The sequence below is a fragment of the Anastrepha ludens genome, chromosome 4 (assembly GCF_028408465.1).
Source record: "Anastrepha ludens isolate Willacy chromosome 4, idAnaLude1.1, whole genome shotgun sequence".
In the NCBI taxonomy this organism is placed as follows: domain Eukaryota; kingdom Metazoa; phylum Arthropoda; class Insecta; order Diptera; family Tephritidae; genus Anastrepha; species Anastrepha ludens.
In genome coordinates this window covers 109193566-109212054 of record NC_071500.1, presented here as the reverse complement: position 1 = coordinate 109212054, position 18489 = coordinate 109193566, and the positions used below count along the sequence as shown (strand labels likewise).

General features: G+C 38.8%; 1 protein-coding gene across 3 annotated transcripts in view; it reads left to right on the top strand.

Annotated features, from left to right (window-relative positions):
* Positions 1-18489, top strand: part of LOC128860579 (calcium-transporting ATPase type 2C member 1) — a 123020-nt gene that overhangs the window by 84007 nt on the left and 20524 nt on the right. For all 3 annotated transcript variants that reach the window (XM_054098187.1, XM_054098189.1, XM_054098188.1), the window contains exon 2: positions 4509-6222. In XM_054098187.1, the coding sequence (XP_053954162.1) occupies positions 4509-6222 (1714 nt within the window). The remainder of the gene's footprint in view (positions 1-4508; positions 6223-18489) is intronic.

Here is an 18489-nt window from a genome sequence, read left to right as displayed (position 1 = left end):
TGCTGTGCTATTTCGTACACAAGTGGCATGAATGCAGCTTAATTCTCCGTTGGGCCCGCGCGTCTGGCCAGAATTTTTCTTTCTATTATTTCTAACGACTTGAGCTTCCAGGTAGCTTCTTTAAGGGGGTATTCTAGTCTAGAAATTTGAAAAAATCGAAAATTTTTTTTTTTCAAAATTTGATAGTTTAACTATTCAAAAATATCTCCCTAAAAGGATTTTTCAAAATTCGAATTATTTTCGAAGCTACAACTATTTTAGTGACGTGGCAGCTAAACTGGTTTGAGCGGACGGCGAACTTCAAACGTGTTTTTCTCGAAACTACTTCTTTCGATACGGTCGGCACGATATCTCAAGTTCTAATCAACCGATTTGCTTGAAATTTGTCATGAATATTCCTTAAATATATCTCTATCGTATGAAGCTCGAAAAACTGGAAATTTCAATTTTTTAATATGTGTAAACAATTCGAGAAAGCTTAAAAATAAGAGAAAAATCGACCTCAATTTTTTGAGTAGCTGCCATTTTATGGGAAAAAAATTTTTTCCCGTTTTTTCTGGTTCATACGATAATGACATTCATATTAATTAAGAATTTGTATTTTTTTTTTTTCAGATGACCACAAGGGTAGAAATCGTGACGACGGGGACACTGCCTTTTTTTCCCCCCTTCCACTTCAAGGACGCATAACTCCATGAAAACTCATTTTTTTTTTCAAATTTATTTTGTGTGCTCCTAATATATGAATAAATAAATGATAAAAAAATTTATCGTTCAAATATCAATAGCTTTTTTTTTATTCATCGTCAAAAAATGCTCGAAATTCGGGCCTCTAGACTAGAATACCCCCTTAAATTCAATTTTCTACCTATTAAAATTAATCCTTGAACAGGACGAAAAAAGGCCAGTCCGGTGTGACCAACCAAAGAATTGATTTTCCAATTCTTGTTATCTGGACACTTTATACGCGGTGCCCTTACCGCTTAACCAGCTAAAAACTAATTACTAACGAGTACTGCTTGCACTCCACCACAAATACAATGTTGAACTGATACTTATGTACTAAATATATACATACATACTTACAAATATATACATATATATACACATACATGAGCTCAATTACATGCACATGCGCTGATTTCATTAATTTTTCTCAATTTCGTGTGCACAGCTTGTGGCAGTGAGTTCTTACCTCTTTCGCTTGGCGTTTCCAAGTGGGTGGACTTGCCTTCACGTTCGTCTTCTGCATTTCAGACTGCAAAGAACTTTTGTTACATACATACACATATATATGTATTTGTGTAAGAACTAATTCATATGCGCGCTTACGATTAAGCTTGCCTTCTCCAGCTAATTTGCCAACATCATTATTACCATCATCATTTTGCCACTCATCAAAATTTGTATTGTACAATGCAGCGTTGACATGTGACTGTCATGTCCATCCAGGCAGCCAGGCAGGCAACTCAGCCACCCAATTCGCACAAGTTGGCCAGCCATCCAGCTAATGTCTGTGCAGTGGCTTACAAAACGCCAATGCCAGTCGCCAGCCAGTGAGCCTTACTATCTAAAAACAGCAACAACCATTTGTCAGTTTCACGTGACGCTTTTGAAGCTGACGCCGTCAACATATTCGTACTTGTTCGATTATTTGTTGCTCAGCCAAAGCGCATGTTCATGTATGTTTGTATTTATATTTAAATAAACTTGTAACTACATATACGTCATGCCTCTATGTGTACTACGTGGCCTCATAATCATCATCAGCAGCAGCAGCAGCTTTGAGAGAGTATGAGCAGGCAATTATAAGATTCTTCGGTTCGACCGCTGTTGGTTTCATTGTTAAGCAAAGTTACTAGGAAATGTGTAATGACGTATAGGTATATTCATATATATATACAAATATATATATATGCATTAGGGCGGGACGATTTAAAAATCGCTCATTGCCCTGCGAAAATCGTATTCTAGGGATCAAAATAAGAAACTTTGCCGAAGGAACCATACCTCTAAAACGAATTCTGATGTCCTCCAATTTGGGTCGAACGAAAAATCCCACTTTGACCCATTTAGAGTGCTCCAATCGAGTCCAAATGTATGACCGACCCCCACTAACTTTGGACGGCCGATCCACCCATACCAGTGGCACACCCCCTGGAACTCCCATGGGGGGTTCCCCATACAATCATTTCAAAATATCAATAGTTCGACCCAAATTGGGGGACATCAGAATTCGTTTTAGAGGTATGGTTCCTTCGGCAAAGTTTCTTATTTTGATCCCTAGAATATGATTTTCACAGAGCAATGGGCGATTTTTTTGCCTCCCCACAAATCGACCCGGCCTAGTGTATATGCAAACAAATATGCAAACCAACATTGCATGCAATGAATATTAAAATTCAGCGAAGAGCTTGTACGTAAATAATTTTGAATACATACCGGCAGTGTCAAAATAAAGTGGGCAACACATATTGATAAGGTTTTGTAATTTCAATTAATTTTTTATAAAAATATAATTCATATCACAACAACTAACATGCTAAGCTAAGTTTCGTACTTTGTATAAAATTTGCCAAATTTTTTTTATACTTTAAACTTTTTGCTCAGAATTTTTACAAAAATTTCGGGTATGTATGTAGTTTTATAGACTATTGAATTTTGAAATAAGAAAGTGCACGTTTCACGTAGATTAAAAATCACATTGATTTTTCAGAATTTTTTTCGGACGCGGTCTTGCGCATTTTCCCTATTTAACGCCTACATTTTTTTATTCGGAAGAAAACACCCAACACCGTCAGCCGAAAAAATTGTCAAAAATCAACACGATTTTTGAACCATTTGAAACTTGCACTTTATTGTATCAAAATTCAATGAGCTATAAAACTGCATACACGAATTTTCTAAAAATTGCAAAAAGAGTAAAATGTTTGAAGCTTTGACGAAAGTTTGCTAAATTTTATAAAAAGTTTGGAACCTTGCTTTATATGGTAGTTGTTGTGCCATGAATTATATTTTTATAAAAAAATTATTGAAATTACAAAAACAAAAAAATAATCAAAACTTATCAATATGCGCTGTACACTTTATTTCGACGCTGACTGTATATACCGCGAAGTTAGCGGAGTCACTTTGCATATTGAGTTTTACAAATACATTTGAGTTGTTTATAGCAAATTTAATCAACAAAGTGGATTAAAACTATTATAACCTAACAAAACGAGGTTGCGCAGCTGCATTGCTCTGAACGCAAGTGATTGTGGTTTTGTGATATATGTAAAGCAAAAAAAGATTTTAATTTTTATTTTGTTAAAGTTAAAATTATACAGGGCCCATGTCGGAATTTAGGGAAAATCGCATAATTTTAGGGTGGAAAAATTCGAATATCTCCATAATCTTACCTTCAACTCTTCCTTTCTAATGAAATTTTGCAAAATTTTTGCGGAAATAAACTCCTTGTGCTTATCTATGTCACTGTACACTGACTATGGACAGAGAAATTGTGCACTTTTCCACAATAACAAATTATGATGGTAATTTTTACTGGATGACCTAGTACAGTAAAACAGTTAATTTTGCACAAATTCATTCTTATATTTAAGTATAATAAAAAAAAAGTAAATAAATAAATAATAATTGAATATCTACAATTATAAGAAGCTCGAAATATCGGAATATATCACATTTTGAACGGGTCACAGAAATAGTGCTCTTTTATCGAACTGCTACAAAAATAGAAATTAGTTATTTCAGATTGGTTAAGTTTGTTTATTTTAATACTTACCTGTTTAGTATTTTGTTGAATATCCATTTTTTTAAACTGCTCCACAGTTGTGAGGTAAGCTTTCTAGTAACTTTTGGCAGCTCTCCAAAGTAATTGAGTTCCAAGCTTCCTGTAATCCTTGCCATAGTTTACTGCCATTTAGAATTTATTTTTTGCCCAATTTTAACCTTAATAACGCTCTATAGATTTTGAATGAATTTAAGATTGTGGTCTTGTGCTGGTCAATCCAGAACTCTAATTTTTTCTTTGGGAAATCAATTTTTCAGCACTTTTGCTTATCTGGGGTCGTTATCATCCATGAATAACCAAGAGGACTCAAAGAAATATGGCTCCATCGTATTTTTGACAATATCCAGATAAGTAACTTTATCCATGCTGCCATTTATTCTCACTATTAGTCCAACTCCATTCCAAGAAAATGATCACCAAACTTTCAAGTTACCTCCCAAAGTGATTTACGGTCTTTGTTTTGTATTGCGGATGTATCTCTTGGTCTTTTTCCGCATTGAACCAATCAAAGATTTTATGATCTATGTAGTTATATATGGCCATTTTATTATAAGTCTTTGCTCGTATTACTAATTCGTACCTACTATTTAGTTCTGTGTTGAAAATAAATTTCTTTATGAGTATCATTTCAAAATAGTATCTTGTGTTGCTTTTCTTTGATCGCAATCTGTTTCCTTCATAATAATTTCTTATCTATTTTTTGACAAAATTTCAGACGGGTTCAACCCTAACGCCCGAAATGTTGCTGACAACGTCCGAGTCATCAACGTACAGCGCCTCCGAGGTGGCCGGCCGTCTACAGGTCGACACACGTACCGGCCTCAAATGGACCGAGGCCAAATATCGTTCGAAAATTATAGGTCACAATGAATTGAATGTGAATGAAGAGGATCCCACATGGAAGAAATATATTGAACAGTTCAAGAATCCGCTCATTCTGCTGCTTTTGGGTAGTGCGCTGGTTTCGGTGATAATGAAACAGTACGACGATGCTGTCAGCATAACGATAGCCATTATCATTGTGGTAACGGTCGCTTTCATACAGGAGTATCGATCGGAGAAGAGTTTGGAAGAGTTGAAGAAGCTGGTGCCACCCGAGTGCCATTGCCTGCGAGAAGGACGACTCGATACGTTTTTGGCGCGTGAGCTAGTGCCCGGCGATGTGGTGTATTTGAATGTGGGCGATCGTGTACCAGCCGACATTCGACTTTTCGAAGCGATTGATCTATCGATCGATGAATCGAGTTTCACCGGTGAAACAGAGCCGGGGCGCAAGAGCACAGAACTCATATTGAGCAGCGCGACCAATAAAGATCACACGAATATGAAGAATGTGGCTTTTATGGGCACGCTGGTGCGTTGTGGCAACGGCAAAGGTATTGTGGTGAGCACTGGTGAGCGCAGCGAGTTTGGCGAGGTCTTCAAGATGATGCAAGCCGAGGAGGCGCCGAAAACACCGCTACAGAAATCGATGGACATACTCGGCGCACAATTGAGTTTCTATTCGTTTCTCATCATTGGCGTGATTATGTTGTTGGGCTGGTTGCAGGGCAAACCACTAACCGAAATGTTCAATATCAGCGTTTCCCTGGCAGTAGCGGCCATACCGGAAGGTCTACCCATTGTGGTTACAGTCACGTTGGCACTCGGTGTGATGCGTATGGCCAAACGAAATGCTATCGTCAAAAAATTGCCTACCGTAGAGACGCTCGGTTGCGTGAATGTCATTTGTTCGGACAAAACGGGTACGTTGACGAAAAATGAGATGACAGCGACTGTCATCATCACATCAGACGGTTACATGGCCGATGTCACTGGTGCCGGTTACAATGACCAAGGCGAGATACATATACGCAATTGCAATAATGTTGAAATGGCTAAGGCAAACATCACCAACTTGCTCGAAATAGGTGCGGTCTGCAATAACGCCTACATACAAAATGGCACACTGCTCGGCCAGCCCACAGAGGGTGCACTTATCGCTGTTGCCATGAAAAACGGCATGTATGCCACAGCGGAAAACTATGTGCGCATACAAGAGTATCCATTCTCCTCCGAACAGAAAATGATGGCTGTCAAGTGCATACACAAATACAATAATAACAAGGAGGAAATTTTCTTCGCCAAGGGGGCGTTAGAAATGCTGTTACCGCAGTGCACGAAATACATGTTTGGCACGCAGACAGTGCCGTTGACAAAGCAAAATGAAGCGGAATTCCTAGCGGAGGCCTACGAAATCGGGCGAAAGGGTTTGCGTGTGCTGGCATTGGCCAAAGGACGCAGCCTACAGGATCTAATCTATTGTGGTCTAGTGGGTATCACTGACCCGCCGAGACCATTGGTGCGCGAATCCATTGAGATGCTGATGCAAAGCGGTGTGCGTGTCAAGATGGTAACTGGAGATGCACAAGAGACAGCCATGGCAATTGGTGAGTGAAATTAACAAATTTTGCGTTTTATTTGTGGAAAAGGACATGCGTGAATCTTATATTAATTCATATATGTGTATGTAAAGGACATTTATTCTCTATGTATGTATTTGAATCCTGTATATAATCCTCAACTTATTGCCAATCATATTAATTTCTTTTCTTCTGTACTGCCCAAGTTTTAGTTTTCATTTAGCCTTCCAAACAAAAAAAAAGTTGCTCTAAATCGAAATAAGGCAGAGAATTTGTGCAATTATCTAGCAAAAATCTCAAATATGTTCGGCTTTAAAAAATTTGTGTGATATGTACGGCCTTGAGCCCAAAAGTATGTACACAAATTTGCGTTGTTGGTAAACTTTACTTATCAGCATCTGTCGTTGAGACTGACGCCAGTGCGATGTTGTAAGTAACCATAATGTCACCAAAATCATTAAAGCTACAATAAACACTGCCAATCCTCCTCACCAATCCTTTTAAATGATTTTCCCCAAATAGCAAAGGGGGAAATGATGACTTTCTGCTTGTGTGTTCCGAAATTTCTTTCAACAAACTTAATGTTGCCAAATTTGTAGATGGCAATCGTCCGCTCATCCCGAAGTTTGGACCTTCACGAGTCTCTCATTTCTAAATGTGGAAAATGACAAATTTGTGCACACGCTTGTGTTCCCACTGCTGCTAGTGAGCAAAGCACCCAGCACACGATTTTTTCATGCTGTGAGTGTGAGAAGGTTTTTGAAGGCTTCAACTACAGTTGTGACTAGAGAAGATTAAATGCATTTTTGTGTATTCGCTGCTGACGCGTTGAAGCGCTTGGGTATACCAAGAAATTAATTAACCATGTTGGCATTCGACTATGATGCAAATGCGGAACTGACAGAGAAAGGGGACAAATGCATGAGGAATACAATGACTATTTGGAATTGGGTTAAGGAGCGTAGAATTGGGTTGCAGATGTGGCGCAGAGGTGGGAGTGTTACTGAATATAACAACTTAAGGGGTCTCTTGAGTGAGGTGGCTGACAAGGATGACAAGGGCCGAAAGTTCTTTAGACTGGAAGGGGGTGGACGATGTTAAAGGCGCTAAGTGAGTATTAGTAAAAGGGTGTGAATCATATTCTGGCGTTTGTATTCGGAAAAGCGTTCAGATGCTTTGCTTTTGTACATTTTAGAGGGGTATAAAGAAACAATAAATGTGAGTGTTCAAAACAAAAATGGAGAAAAAGACATACAGAAATCCATAGCGACTTTGTTTCAGCAATCTTTTTCCAATACTAAGTTTTAGTACCCCGCAATCTCGCACATTGTTTATGCTGTTCGGCAACGGTAAATGAAGAGGAGAGTTTACATTTCAACTTGGAAATATATACCGAGATACCCGAGTCGACGAGTGTTTTTTGTAACTTATCAATAACAGTTCCTAGATTCAGTACTCATCCGCATGGCGCGATACCAAGCAATTAGAGTATGTCCAGACATTGGTTCGCAAAATTTGCATTTATTTATTTTTTCATACCTTTAGGATCCTCTTGGTTGAGATAATAGAAATAGAGATAGAGATAGGAGACGGAGATAGAAATAGAGAAGAGATGGAGATAGATATAGGGATAAAGATATAGATTGAGATAAAGGTAGAGATAATCTATATTCGAAGTCAGTGCAGAAAATAAAAAATTTATCAATACGCCAGTTGTTCGTGCTGCTGCGTTCGTCTAGCATAATCTTCTTGCCTCCAATCAATGATGCGAAGTTCCACAATAGTTCGTGTTGCAAAAGCTTGTACCGCCCTCTACTTTTCATCCTACTCAAGCATTTGTGGGACTAGATTATTGAGCGTTAGAAACACACAGATGATATATCATCGCGTTCCTTAGCGAACCTGATGCAATAGGTGGGTCAAGAAAAAACTAACGTCTCGTGTTTGCGACAAATCTACTCGTTAATCCGTGGGGTCACCCTAAGCATCCAACGCCATTTTCGTGACTGGTCCCATTTCGATTACCGTTCAACCATCGAGTTAGAACGTTCTGCTTGCTGGAATTTCTCTACCGACCTGGACCTTGCGGGCAGAGATAGGGATAGACATAAAGATTCGCCGTCAGTACAGAAAATAAACAAACTATTGTGCCGAAATGTATGAAACCCCACATGTATTGGTGTCTTACGGCGCTTAAGGCACTAAGAATGGGAGAACATTGAAGCATGATGGTGATAACACAAAATAAGTTATTCTATTAGCTATTATAAGGTACCAGTAAGGTAGAGAAAAGCTACCTATATCCAAATTTCAGGCAATTTGCATGTTTTTCGGCCCCTCACGAAAGGTTTTTTTTGTATTCTAAACCAAACTCCCCGAGGCATAATTTCCATATTTACATAAGAAACGAAGAGCTGCTCTGAAAGTGTGTTCTTATACAAAAATACAAATGATAATGTGATAAAGCTCAGTCTGTTGAATAAACTGCATGGAGTACGGTTTTCCAACTCAGCATAACACTATTGCCCCAGGACGCTTCGACGACGTGACGGAGCGTTATAATCAAGAGAAGCCATTTTGGGTGTTTGGTCGAGCTCCTAATTGCGGTGTGTGTCTTGAGCCTCTTTGCATTGCCTTTTCCTTATATTCTGGACATTTCTGTAGTAAGGAACAGCTCAATACAAGTAATTGTTTTCGATAGCGTTGCAAAACAAAGATACATTAAAAAATACAAATGCAAATTCCAATGCTGCTCGCATATCGCGATTTGAAAGCACAAGATTCGGTGTAATTAACAAAGCATAAAATGAACACTTGTAAATTTGTAAACTGATTTACACTAGCAGAGATTAAAGCCTAGAATAAAGTGGTTACGCATTTGAGAATTTCATATATATTAACTACCGCCTTCTAAATACTTATGTGTGAATTCCCGTTTCGTAGGTATATACCTGCTAGCTTTGCAGGCGTTCTCTGCCACAGATTGCTGTTACACCAGTCTCACCTATTGTTGTGACTTTATATCTACATATTTGTAGCTAGCACCATCTATGTGTGCATTTCTGTTTAATAGCTTCAGATTTGGTAGCTTCGAATGCATCTTCCGCTACAGCAAAATAGTGGTATAGCATCTCCGCATTTAGGGTACTCTAACATTCACAAGGGGATCCGAAGTAGTTTCATACTATAATTTTTGGTATAAGTCCAAAGAAAAGCATGCCATTTTTGCTTTGAATAACGACCTTATCAGCCTGGAGATCAAACGGAGAATCACTCTTGCTAGTAGGTGTTACTATGGGCTAAGTGAGCAATTGAGTAGTCGAGCCCTCTCTCGCATGACCAAACTGACACTTTACAAGACGCTCTTCATACCCGTGTTGCATTATGGCGCAGAGGCATGGGTAGTGTCACAAAGCGATGCAGCCGCTCTTGGGGTGTTCGAGAGAAAAGTTCTTCGTAAGATCTTCGGTCCTGTGAGCGTTGGCGAAGACTACCTTTGAAGAATGAACCACGAGCTGTATGAGCTCTACGCCGACATTGACGTAGTTCAACGCATCGCCATCCAACGCCTGCGTTGGCTGGGGCATGTCGTGCGTATGGATGAAGAAGTTCTAGCAAAGAAGGTGTTCGAGGGGGAAGTCCAAGGGAGCCGACGCAGAGAAAGACTATTGCTCCGGCGGAAAGACCAGGTGGAGGAAACCCTATGCTCGCTTGGTGTACAGAATTGGAGAAGTCGCGCGCGGAGCAGAGGCGCCTGGAGAGAGCTAGTGAGGTCGGCCGTAACTCGGTAACGGGTTGTTATGGCCACCTAAGTAAGTAAGGTCCGACTTATATATAATACTAGCCTTAACCCGCGGCCCCGCTCGCGTAGGAGTAGTTTTGAGGAATTTAGGATATGCATATAAAAGAATTACAAACAATAATTTCATGGAAAATAATTTTTTATTAATGACAGATTAAATTTAAGCAAATATTCGATTATTAGTGACGAATGAGAGTAGTGGCGCAGCCTGGGGGCTGTGGGAAGGGAGTTCCATCATAAAGACATGCCTATAACCTTCACTGGGTGAAAATATGAATGTATAAAAATTTTTACGTCATTTGGTGTTGTCGTTTCGTAGTGATGCGTGGACAACGTACAGACATTCACCTTTATAGTATAGATATATTTCTTTATCCTGTTACTCAGCACTGCACTGCAATTCCTATTGCAACTGTTTTCTTTCTCAGAAATTCTTTAAGAAATCAGAGTCGCCATTAGGTCTCTTGCATAGTAGGGAAGTAGGTGGGAATAAATACTGACTTAAAGACGAGATGAGTTAGTGTTTGCACGATTCATACAAGATCCAGCCTAATGTAACGCTCGATTAGCAACCCGAAGAGAACCAGAAACAAATGCATATAAATGCAATAAATGAAATAAACAAACAGAAAGCTGCTGCAATTGTTTGCTTAGCCGTCCTAAACTCCAGTACTCAGTTACATAGCAAATGGAACAGAAGATGTGCTCGACCTTTAGCCGAGTAAGTCCCACTTGACACAAAATGCAAATTAAGTTGTAGCAGATTTTGTTAGTTGCGAAGTTTAAATTAACTGTAACGAAAGTTTTGTTTGCTGAAAACTTCGTATTTTCCAGAAGTGTGTGCATGTACATGCGCCTGAGTGCATGCTACGAAAATTTAATTTCATTGTTTGCTAAAGACGCTGAGTGCACAAATATAATCGCAACTGACGTGGCAAAGAGCAATCGTCAATTTGTATAAACGTGCTGCTGCTTTCTAGTGTTTACTCTGGCCAAGTATAAGGTCTGCATCTCTACTTACTCGTTCGCCTTTATTAGTGCTTTTTTCTTTGGCTTCTGTAGCAATTTCTAGCTCATTGATTTTTTATTATTTGCTAGATTTTGGTTTTCTCTTCGCTTATCGCTTCATTGTTAGAGAATTTGGTTCTCATTTTTATGCACATCAGTTTTTCATAGTTTCAAGGTAATCAGCGAGTTACTTTACTCCTCACATATTTGCGGTAAGGCTTCTGCATTCATTCGTGTGAGTGTCTACAGTTGCCATCAGACAATGTTCTCGTTCTGCGCCGGCTCTGCAACTTCCCCGCATTTTATACAGTGGTTAGTGGTTGAATTAATTAACCGAAAGGGAGCTAGTCAGAACCTCCTTTTTGTAGCCACAAGTATTTATCAATCGTTACTGTCCACCACACATACACGTACATATGTGCAATGGCATGGCAGAAGTACCTACAGACAAATCGTTTTCGTACGAGCAAATTGAGCTCTCTTACCTACACACATACATAACATACATACTCATATAAGCATATTTTTACATTCTAACACATACTTGCACATCTTTAAATAATGTACATATGTATGTACATATGTGTGAGCGCATGTCTGTCGCCCAAGCGAAATGAATTATAGCAGACCATTAAACTTTGGCTTGACACTCAACTACATTTTCGCAATTTTCACAATGTCAAATCGTGTTGTGAACTATGTACGTGTGTGTGCATACATAACTGAGACGCTTCGTTCCCTCTTTAACTGCCTTGCTTGCTGTAGTTGCCATACTCTGCTCCGATAGCAGCTCTATGCTTATGTGCTTTATTTTCTTCGTAGCTAAACTATCGCCGCATTCTATCGCCAGTTGTCTACTTTGTCTCGTTGCCGGTGCTTGCATAGCCTCCCCACCAGCCTGTGTGTCTGCAGTTTGAATTGCTAAAATTCCATTTGCTCTGGCCCCCTTCTACTCACTGAAAATCTTTAAGCTTTAAATAGATTTTTAATGCGTTTAAATTTTCGTTAATGTGTTGTTGCAAAACCGCTATTAATTTGCGCTTTATCGCATTTAAATTCTAAGCTGTTGCTGTTGTTGGTGCCATGTATCAATGTACCAACGAATATCACGATCTCGTACCCAATTCGTGATTTGGTGGCTTAAGTGCTTATGCACAATTCAAATGATAATATTTTTTTTTCAAGCTTCTGAAGCTCAAGGCCACTCATTAAATTCGCAATTTATTGATTTTTCGCATAGACACTGATTGCTAATGTACTTATTTACATTGGCATAGAAAAAGAATCTGGGCGCCTACCTTTAAAATATTCAACCAAAAAAAACCAAAAAACAAAAAAAAAATGTATACCGAAGCTACCATTAAGAGCTTAAAACAGCAGCATTTTTATTGATAAAATATTTTAGCTTAATATATTCAGCTCATTTCGTCTAAGCTCTCATTTTTTTCTATGTGTTGTGCATCTGGGTTCATTTGCTGCTTACAAAATATGCAAATATTAAAGCTCAGAGGGTATAAAATCAATGTTTACTATTTCTAGTACCGTTATTGCTTGTTTTATGGTCTAATCGAGTTTTGGCGAGTTCAACAACCTACTGCTTTGCTCTCTCTGTTGAGAGTAAAGCAAGTCAAAAACTCTGCTCAAGAGAATTTGAAATGGTTTTTTCAACTAAGAGAAGACGTAGCTTTCCCCTGCCACTGAAAGTGGGTAGACTATTGATTATTACAAAAAAAACGAATTTTTTCCAATCGGGTATCGCGCTAGTTATGTATGTACATCACTAAGCTCATACAGATAGCCATTTCACATGAAGATTTACGTAAAGATCAGCAGAGCTTCCAGCTTCTACATAGACTCCATGCGCTACTCTAAGTATCATTGGGAAAGAAGTGCTGTTATTTTGCGCAGCTTGCGACTTCAAAATAACCCAGTCAAGTATGATTTTGCCACGATTCTAGGCCTGCAGGTATATGGGTAGCGTTCCGGTGCCAATATTTATTTAAAGAGCCCTCACACAAGCTGTCGACTTCGTGGAGATCTCGTTGGCCTTTATAAGTTGAAGTTCAAGCAAGGCCAATGCGCACCATTTTCTTATTCTGCCAAACCGTGGGAAGTTCGTTCTCTTATTTGATTACTCTGTTACTCGTCACTCTGTACTCTGTACATTGTCCTTTAGTGTAATTGATTACTAGAGGTCGCGAACTATTCCGGTCCCACTTATTTATTACCAGCCCCACGCTTTTTAAGATTATGTACTGGAATGCAACCTGTAGGCCATTTCGAGCAACATCGTTGTAGCCACCCCATTGCGTGGTAGCGCACCAGGGCCCGGAAGCCCTTTTGGATAGGAATTGCAACTATTTTAGTAACTAGTACGAGTGGGGGGACCCTCGAGACGGTTTCATCGCAAAACGAGAGGATTGGGGAGAACCTGTGGTCTATTCCTAGAAAGACATGCTCGCGTCAACTCAGGGATCGCTGGGCTAATGCGCAAACGTGCAAAGTCGTGAGATCCTTCTGGCCACAGGTAGATCGGGGGCGCTCGAGGGAACTTCTAATGTTAACAAAGCCGCAGCTCGCGAATCTGGTATGCATCGTTACCGGACATTGTCTGTGAGGTAATGATGCAGTGACTCTTGGGATTGCTTCAAGTCCTTTCTGCAGAATATGTCCGGGGGATGAGGTGGAATCATTTCAGCACCCCTTATCAGCTGCCCTACTCTTTCCTCTTTCCTAAGTCTTTCGGCGAGTCATTAAAATAGTGCTTACGGATGGCCGAATTATGGCGCAGTTGCGGCCAACATTTGAAAGGGATTTTCTATAAGAAATAAATGTCACAAATGGTACGACACAAATAAACTAAAGATTGCCAAACCATTTTGAATTTTATTGTAGTTGTTTTAAATTTAAATTTTTTTTTTTTTAATTTTTTTTTTCTTATTTAAATTTTTTAATTATTTTTTAAATTTATTTTTTAATAAGTAATATTTTTTTATAAATTTTTTTTTTATTTAAATTTTTTTTTTTAATTTTTGTTTCTTATTTAAATTTTTTATTTTTTTAATCAAAATTTCAAAACAAAGTTGTAAATTTTAATTGCCGAGTTTCCTAGAAAATGCCACAGCGATTTCAGAGAAGAATTTGGTTTATCTAAGGATTTAACTCCGTCTTACAATAACTGGAAATAACACTTTATTATTAATATTATTATTGTGTTGCAAGTGCCACATTTTTTGCTTCAAATTGTTTGTGGAATGCACAAAACATGTCCCCTGCTGTCAGCGTGTATATACTGTTATTAATAATCTATAGGTAAACGACATACTATATGTACGTAAGAAATTTAATCAATTTCAATTGACGTCATTAGTAAGTTTTCCCAGCGTGTCAACCAAACCACTACAAATGTAGGCATGCGGCTATATTTAAATTGCCCTCAGCTGAAATGACCTGGAAAACATAAACCACCGACCTAAAATCTACTTAAAATCTGTGAAATTTCGAATGAACTTTTACCGCTACGTTAGTGAAGCAAGCGAATGCGGTGAACAAGACAAAACACAACGTCTGTATGTGCAAGCTGAGATACTTAGCCACACATACATATGCACGTATATGGGTACATATAATTTGAGTGCTACTATAATTCCTTATAGGCAGGCAGACACTAAAATTGTATCACCCAATGTCATGATGTGCACTGATTACGTGCTGAATGCTAACAATTTTCTACAAACATACATACCTATGTACATTCATACATCCATACATACGAGTGCACACATATATATATGTGAGTATGCATGCATTTAACTATTTGCTTGAGGAGAAGCTAGTTTGTGCCCATAAATGCATTTGGGTATGTACTTAATCCAACTATTGCCTGCTTGCTCGCTTGTTTGGTTGTTCGTGCTAAACCGCATTATGTGACTGGCAAGCAAAATATCCCCTAAAACTAGAATTAATGGGTAGCAGAGACCGCAAGCAGCGTTAAAACCGCAAGCGAGAAAATTTTGTTGTGATGTATGCGATTTGCGGCAAGAAAATAGTCAAACAATAATTCACAAATGCATAAATTACGCTATTTGTGGATGGTATTTGTGTGCCTGCATGTGTGTGTGCATGCATTTGCATGTGAATCTTTGCAGCAGCGTCTAATAATTCAATAGCAAATCGGCTTGCATTCAGAAATGGCACTCCGATAAATCGCAAAGCCCAAATGCATATTTGCATGTGAACAAAAAGAAAACTTCAACTTGCAGCAATTGCATGCATAAACAGGTAAGAGCGCCTAAAAGCATGCTATTTTTATTTTACGTGCACATCATCCTTGCAGCTGCTTTGTCTGCCATTACGCACCTTCGCAAGTTGAGAAGCGGCTTTGATAAACAAAATGCAAATAAATTACCAAGTTTAGCCGCGTAAAAAAGTGAATTCCAATGTGCATTACAAAAACAAAAGTAACTAGGTTACAGCAGCAGTAGCAGCTATGAAGCTATTATGCGCTTCGTGGCACAAGAAAACGCATGAGAGAGCAGAAGCAAAAAGTATAAAAAGATGGACAAAAATGAAAAGCAAGTACTATAATCCACGCTATCTGTGACGGCGCTAAAGCGCTCTTGTTTTGTTTGCTATTTTTTTTTAATATTTATTTTTTTAATTTTTTCTTTTAATTTTTTTCTTTATTATTTTTCTTTCTTCGCCGCTTTAAACCGAAACAGTAGTGTGGCAGGCGTCGCTTACCTTTACCGGCTTGCCCCAAGGCACCCTGCAGTCTCGCTCTCTCTGGAAGGCACTCGCTTAGCAGTAGAAGCAAAGTAAGAGACCCTCTAAATACAAAGTTTCTTACAAGATGGTCGAAAAATAAAGCACTCCAATATAGGTACTCGCACAACTTTTCCATTTGCCAAATTGTTGTTGACAGTTGCTGCTGTTGCATAAGGTGTTTGTTTTTGTTGCGAGTAGTTGCTGCTAACGAAAGGCAAGCTCCATTTTTCTTGCAAGCAAGTACCCACATACATACAAACATATGACATATAAACCACAAGAAGCGACAGCTCGTTGTTGGTAATTTTACTTCTGTGTACTCTTCTACCCAGTTGTTTTTATAAATCCTCTTCTTATCCCAGCAAATTCGCTGTTTTATTTTAGTTACCAAAGTTTTATGCCACAGAATCTATGGTGAATTTTCGCAAAAGTCAGAAGATAACTGTAAAAACAAAAATAGCTGTACATATACACGTAATTGTGTATGTATGCATATGCACTTATCTAATTTCGAGCTTCCTGTCTATTTTCGCGTATTTCAACCTCTGACGTTGGAAATCCCATTTGTAATTTCTACCTTCCTCTTGCAATTTATACTCATACATTTGCACACACATACACATACACATTTTTGTGTGCAATTTCACAATCTGGTAGAGGGAAAAGTTGGCTTGATGAAGTTCATATGCACTCAAATTCACTTAACTCACTACCTTTGTTATGTTTAATATACCTACACAGCAATAATAAGTAGTGCAACTAGTTGCCTATGGTAACTCGTAAATCAACAGGACCTGTGTGTGCGCAAACATTGGTATTAATCCTTTCAGAGTATTATATTAAGGTCGTACGCTCACATTTCTGTGTTGCTGGTATCTCTCTGAAACAACAGTCAAACAGGGAGGACTTAGAGCTGAGTGTGGTCAGGAAGTTAGTTGGCTCAGTCTGCCTGTACATTTGTATGCATGGCTTTAATAATAATTGCGGTTTTTCTCCGAAAATAGTACACTGGTTGTATTCAGCAGTTGTAAGACCTATTGTACTTTACGGAATATGAGTAGAGTGGCCGGCACTTGATAGGTATGCTATTGTAAACAGATTGGTTCGCATTCAAAGAGCAGCAATCTTATGTACAAGTGGAGCTCTTAGAACCACTCCTACAGAAGTACCAAACGTAATTTTATACTTATTGCCAATTGACTTAAATGGTAAGCAACTACTGAGCTGCCAGGTCAGCATTGAGACTCAGGGAACTCGTCCTCCTAAAAATAATCAATGCAGGTTATTGGACTATATTGAAAAGTTTTCCACTATTCCAGCTACTACAGATTTCTGCAAAAGTGTTCAGCTCCACTTTAATAAACTCTTTACCAAAATATTTCCTTCTAAAGAGGACTGGGACAATGGTACGGTAGATGACGAAAATAGAGTCAAATATACAGACTGATGGATCTAAGCCTGTTGAACAGGTAGATTTTACACTGAAAAGCTGGACATCAGTGCATCCTTTCGTTTGTCTTATCTCTGCAGTGTCTTTCAGGCAGAAGTTATCGCCATATGAGAGGGCTTACTGCTTTGAAAAAATATACCTCTGACTACCAGCCGGATAATCAGGCAGCTCTGAAATCGTCAGAGTCAGTAGAACACTCGACAAAAATGCTGAATGCCACAAATTATTATGCGAGCTATGACAACATTTTAAAATATACCTGATTTGGGTGCGGAGCCATAGAAATGTAGAAGGTAAGTGTAAGGCAGATGACCTTGCAACGGAAGGTGCAACGCGATATTTTCACCCAGGTAATGTATTAATTCCGATTCCCTTGGTTGGTTGGTTGGCTGAAGTGGTGATTTATCCAGAATTCACATCCTCGTTAGCAACTTGTTTAACGGTTATTTACAGCATGACAAACTGTGTGGTTTGAGAATCTTATTACCTTGTTGGCATCTAAGCCAGACAGTTGTTCGAGACTCTCGAATAGCGGCCTGTCTAGGGTTGACATTCTCTCCCTTGATAGAGCAGGGCATTCATTCTAATATCGATTCCCTTAGCTACGTGCAAATTATTAATAGATAGACACTATATCGATGCTGCTACTCTCCGTAGGAGGCAATCACCTTTTTGCCAGCAGACAAACTTGGCCAGAATGAAACCACGGCCGCACGAAATTACTACTGAATCTTAGAAGACAGGATATGAGAATTACGATAGGGGCATTAACAGGGCATTATCTAATTGTAAGGCATTGAAGAAGAGGAAACCGTGGAACACCTCCTGTGTACATGCATTAATTTTTGTCAAAATCAAAAATTTTAAGCAATTTCAAAGATTTCAAACTTGCACTTTGTTGTAACAAAATTCAATGGACGTATATGAACGAACCTCCTATACAAGCTCTCACAGTTTATTGCTCGTTAGCTGTGTCAAAGCTGTATTATCTTCATGGAATTCGCTTACTCTGACCGCTTTGTCGCCTATCAGCTGCAGATCAATTGCTGACTGTAAAAGATCAAATTGAGTGTTTGACCGTAGGAGAGCAGCTCGTAGTGCATGACCTTTCAATTCCACTAAACTAACAGCAAAACCTGCTTGACCTTTAATCCGGACTTGGCGATCGTTTGAAACTTAATTTAAGCAAGATATTTTTTATTCTTGTTCCCCAGCATCACCCATTTTCTATCTTGAGTTGCCATCAACTTGAAAGCAGGAGGATTTT